The 6,000-nt window shown below is 34.0% G+C and overlaps 1 protein-coding gene across 1 annotated transcript in view; it reads right to left on the bottom strand.

Annotated features, from left to right (window-relative positions):
- Positions 1 to 5,332: 5,332 nt before the first annotated feature.
- The window catches only part of LOC126416647 (odorant receptor Or2-like), a 36,114-nt gene continuing 35,446 nt past the window's right edge, over positions 5,333 to 6,000 (bottom strand). Inside the window, exon 3 of the mRNA XM_050084442.1 lies at positions 5,333 to 5,430. Within this exon, the coding sequence (XP_049940399.1) occupies positions 5,374 to 5,430 (57 nt within the window). The 3' untranslated portion in view covers positions 5,333 to 5,373. The remainder of the gene's footprint in view (positions 5,431 to 6,000) is intronic.

Raw genomic sequence — 6,000 nt, 5'->3', positions numbered from 1 at the left:
TAAGTTGAAGTAGACACTTCGTGTGAGTTATTATGGGCAGAGGTCATCGTTGGCAACCGGAATAAAATAATAATTGGATCCTTTTACCGACTTCCCAATTCAGATGATAGACTTGCTGAAAGGTTCAAAGAAAACTTGAGTTTGATTTCAAACACGTACTCAACTCCTACAATAATAGTTGGTGGTGAATTTAGTTTACCCTCGATACGTTGGCGAAAATGCATGTTCAGTTCCGGAGGTACCCATAAAATATCATCCGAAATTGTGCTAAGCACATTCTCTGAAATTATTTGTAGCAGTTGGTTCACGAGCCCACGCGAATAGCACACGGTTGTGAAAACACACTTGATCTCTTAGCAACAACTAATCCTGACTTAATAACGAGTATCAAAACTGATTCAGGAATTAGTGAACACAGGATTGTCGTAGAGAGATTGAATATTGTAATCCCCAAATCCTCGATGTGGCTTAAATTCAGAGAAATAGTATCGGCAGTAACTGAGTGATTTATACCAAATAAACTAACAAACGTCGGAGCTGATCCTCCTTGGTACCCAAAACGGGTTAGAACACTATTGCAGAAACAACGAAACGAACATGCCAACTTTAAACAGACGCAAAATCCCCAAAATTGACAATCTTTGACGGAAACTCGAAACTTAATGCGGATGCTTATAACAGTTTCCAGAACGAAACTTTGTGTCGAAACCTGGCAGCAAATCCAAATAGATTCTGGTCGTATGTGAAGTATGTTAGCGTCAAGAAACAGTCAATGCCTTCTCTGCACGAAAGCCATGGAGATACTATCGAAAACAGTGCTGCCAAAGCAGAGACACTAAACACAGTCTTCCGAAATGACTTCACAAAAGAAGACTAAGTAAATATTGAGAATTCGAAGCGAGAACAGCTGCCAACATGAGTAACGTAGAAGTAAATAGCCTTGGAGTAGTGAAGCAACTTAAATCACTTAATAAAAGCAAGTCTTCTGGTCCAGACTGCATACTAATTACGTTCTTTTCGAAGTATGCTGATTCATTAGCTCCATACTCAACAATCATATACAGCCGTTCGCTCGACGAAAGATCGATAACCAAAGATTGGAAAGCTGCACAGGTCACACCAATATTCAAGAAAGGTAGTAGGAGTAATCCACTAAATTACATGACCACATCGTTAACGTCGATATGCTGCAGGGTTTTGGAACATATATTTTGTTCGAACATTATGAATTACCCTGAAGAAAACGATCTATTGACACACATGGGTTTAGAACACATCGTTCCTGTGAAATACAGCTAGCTCTTTAATCACATGAAGTGTTGAGTGCTACTGACAAAGGATTTCAGATCGATTCCGTATTTCTGGATTTCCAGAATGCTTTTGACATGGTATCACACAAGCGGCTCGTAGTGGAATTGTGTGCTTATGGAATATCATCTCAGTTATGTGACTGGATTTGTGATTTCCTGTCAGAGAGGTCACAGTTCGTAGTAATTGACGGACAGTCATCGAGTAAAACAGAAGTAATTTCTGGCGTTCCCCAATGTAGTTTTGTAGGCCCTCTGCTGTTCCTTATCTGTATATACGATTTGGGAGACAATCTGAGCAGCCGTTTCCGGTTGTTTGCAGATGCTGTCGTTTATCAACTAATAAAGTCATCAGAAGATCATAACAAACTGCAAAACCATTTAGAAAAGATATCTGAATGGTGCAAAAAGTGGCAGTTGACTCTAAATAACGAAAAGTGTGATGTTATCCACATGAATGCTAAAAGTAACTCGTTAAACTTTGGTTACATGATATATCAGTCTTTTCTAAAAGCAGTAAATTCAACTAAATACCTAAGTATTACAATTATGAACAACTTAAATTGGAAAGAACACATAGAAAATATTATGGGGACGATTATTATACTGTAGGTCATCCAGCAACATTATATAAGCCAACATGTTATTCTAAAAATGGTATGGGCTTATAAATTGTAAAGTATTGGCACTTAGAGGACTATACCATCCAGTTTTGCAAGTGTGAATAAGGATTGATAAAAATAAGGAACTATTGTTTCCTTTATATGTAAAATGTGGACAAGAGGAAATAAGTAAATTTAATCACAATAATAATAAAAGAAGTTTTATTGGAACTTGGACAACTGATGAAGTAAATTAAACTGTACAAAAAGTATGTAAAATTCTAGATACTTACAAAGTGTAACATACTGGTTAAAAATTACATGAAGGACATAGTGAAAATAAAATTAGAAACCAGGTCATCAAATTTTGAAAGCAATTTGATATATATCAATGAAGGGAAAGAAAAGTTGGATACTAAGTTAGATCTTGACAAAATCCAAAAAAAATCCAATAAAAAAATATGTTGCTAAGGTATGTCTACATTCATTATGGGGAAAATTTCTACAACGAAAAACTTCAGTAAAACTGGATGTAAGACAGATTTACAGAAATTTTATGAGATACTATTGAATGAGTGATTAGATGATATAGATGTAAATGTTATTATAGACCGTTTGGTACAGAAAAAGTGCAATTTCGACGAGTTTATGTGGACATTAACACAGCTACAAATATCCTTATAACAGCATTCACTACATCAACTGCAAAGCTTGGGTTGAATGATGTGTTAGATAAACTAGCGGAAATTGTTACATATTTTAATAAGGACAGTGTAGTATACATTGATGATGTTAAAACATGGTAGAAAAATAATGTTTGTTAAGTGAAAGGACAAATGACTTGGAAGATAATAAATGGATTACAAACTGGGCTTCTACAAGACCTGAAAGTTATTATTTCGAGAAAAATGATAAAAACATGGTAATGAAGGTAGAAGGTTTCACTTTAAATTTTAAGAATATGCAAAAGTTGAATGGTGACTCTCTGATAAGATTAATTGAAGCTGAATTGGAAGAAAGGATACAATTAGAATACAACCAAATAACAAGGGATGTAAATACTAAAAATTTAATCAACAAGCAAGTTAAGAAGGAATTCTCATTTCATATGATAAAAGAATAGTTCTAGAAAATTTTGATACAGTACCATATGATTTTAAATTTCAGTAATAGATTTTTATACTATATAAAGGGAATACTTACAAAGAAGATCAACAATGCTAGCGTTATTAATCTGTTTAAAAAGATTATGAAGCTACAAATAAACCTTTTTAATAACATTACCACCAGTGAATACTTAAGTACTAAACATGGAGATGAAATATGTTTGGACTAAATAATGAATTTAAAATTTTTTGCCAAACAAGTACTAGAAAATAAATACTGGTTGGACTTTTCAATTTTTTTGAAGATGGTGTTATTAACATGAAATATAAAAGGAATGGAGAAACATAAAAATAATGACAATGAATTTCTAGATGTGGAATGTTAACTTTGATTTGTTCCCAGTAATCTTCTACAAGATGGCTATCCCCACTGAATTTGGTGTAATATATTAGCGTTAACTAAAACCCAAACATAGATCATTAAATGTAATTTATTTTTTAGAGTCAATATTTAATTATTTTTATATTCGATTCTTTGTTACATGGATACGTAACACAACATTTGATACACCAAAAATGTCTTTTAAATAATTCTGGTGCTCTCGAAATGCACATTGTTTTCAACTAAAATTTTATTTCATTTACTGTTTAGTGCACTCAAAATTCGATTAAATTTTCACGTATAGAAGTAAGTGGCTATGTTGAGTGCACTAGACATGTTCGTAATGGGCAACTGTCTTCATGAATTAATTAAATTAATGGAACTGTATCATGTGGTACAACTATATATTGATATAATTAATTTAATTAATGCATAATAAAGGTTATGCATTAGAAACATGCTTAGTGCACTCAGCTTACCCACTTACTATTCTCAATAGAATTTCAGGTTTACTGATAAATGACGTTTCAAATATTGATTGTCTTCTGAATCTGAATATATGAGTATGCATACACAACCAGGAACACTGTCCCACTGCACAGCTAGAAGCTTTAAGCAAAAGGATAACACATGATCACGCAACTCTTTGCTTTATGAATCTGTTCTTTCATGCATTACCTTTGAAATAAGTAGGCCTGATTTCTCTTTCCATTGTGCAGGATTTATTATAGTGTATGCCATGTCATACCTTAAAGGCGTTTTTCCACTCAGATAATGTTAAAAGCGTTTTCTTTTGGCTTTACACCTACTATTCTGTTTATCACTGAAATATGAGGGTTTGCTTCTCAGTACCTATGGCAGTCGTCTCAGCTTTTTGTAACACACGCGAACTTCCAATGTTTATGAACTCATTGCATGCAACGTTTACAACAACTTTTATAATTACTGGCAACAATAAGATAAGCTGACAGCGTGCCCATTAGGTTCAATATCCATTTTTATAAAAAAAACTGTACGTGTGAAGATAGTCAATGATTGAACACTAGAAAGTTCTGTCCAAGATGTTTCATTGTTTTTCATCTCATTAATCGTAATTTCAAGTCCATCCTAAATGAACAGCTGTCTTTTTACCTGGCAGGTAATCCGTCATCATGTGAAGCTGGATCCGACTTTCGAAAAGCGTCGTTTTTTCAGAGATCTTCATAGATACATTATAGTTATAAAGTTCTATGTACAATGAACGACTCTTCAGAAATTCGCGAGGAAAACAATAATACCACGACTTCCAAGAAAACATAAGAGTTGTTGATGGGTACGCTGTAGTAATGGAGGAAACTGTGGAAAGTTTTAACCTTGTAAATAAATATTTCCTTATTTGCGAGAAAAACTACAATCACAACTGTGAATAGCTCTCCAAGCGTTCTACAGAAACCCCTAATGACATTTTTTGTGTGGATAATATTTACTTTTAATAGAAATGTGTTTCGTAGGTACAGCAAGGCTGTGATCTTGTTCGCAGGGATTTTGGTTCATCAGGTACATGAGAATAATCTTTCTTCACATAATGAATACAATCAGCAGAGCATTCGCTGATCTATATTTTATTTTGTCTGCTAGCCCAAAGCGACATGGATACTTCACGGTCTGGTAGCATTGTCCTGTGTTTTCTGTAACCATTCTGTACTCCTTACCTTGTACCTACCTCCAATGTCCATCTTGCAGGTTAATCTGAAGAAATTTGCAGCAGAGATGCATACTTGTTAAATGTAGCGAAATACTGGGTCTTGTTTCATCTTTTATTGTGTCCTTCAGTTACAGTGTAGTGATGAGTAAAGGAATATAATTCAGGCATGCACAGTACATAGTAGTGAAACTAACACATAATTATCCTTAGAATAAAATGTCCATACAGAATCAGAGTATAGTTTATGAAGTCCAGTGGCGCCCTGATTCAAGAACAGTGTTACTTGTTGCTTCTAGTCATCTTTAAAGTTTCGAAGAATGGCGAAATAGGAGTAAGACATATTCACAATCTGTAAAGAGAGAAATGTATTTTATTAGATATTTACTCCACAAATTTTCTAACATTCGTGTATTTCACTAAATAAAAAATAGCCACAAGTAGTTGCTACATAACTGTATATCATACTTGATTAACAGTCTATTATTAATGCATTGACCTCAACTAAGTGTATTGCACAGTACATATGCAACTTTAAAATGGTCTGATATGGTTTAGTGTTTGTTTAGTGGAACAATGTGTTCGAAAATAGTCTTAAGGGGGGTAGGACGTCGAACGGGCCGACTTGTAGCTGGAGAGGCATCACACGACATTTTAATTTCCAGTGTCTATACTTTCATAAATAAATTGATAAGACTTCGTCAGCATCACCAGGAAGGATTCAGGATTCACACTCATTTCAGTGGAAGTTCGAAAACATAACAAAATAATTTTTTTTACATGTGAAATTTCTTAATTTTTCACTTATTTATGGCTGCCTTTGTTTCTATGGGTACACTTATATTCATAAGTTAGAGAGATTCTTCAATGAATTTTGCACAGCATACATACCATACTTACAGATGTATGAAACCCTATAATT

The sequence above is a fragment of the Schistocerca serialis genome, chromosome 8, assembly GCF_023864345.2.
Source record: "Schistocerca serialis cubense isolate TAMUIC-IGC-003099 chromosome 8, iqSchSeri2.2, whole genome shotgun sequence".
NCBI classification, from domain to species: Eukaryota; Metazoa; Arthropoda; class Insecta; order Orthoptera; family Acrididae; genus Schistocerca; species Schistocerca serialis.
This window is presented reverse-complemented; position numbering and strand designations above follow the sequence as displayed.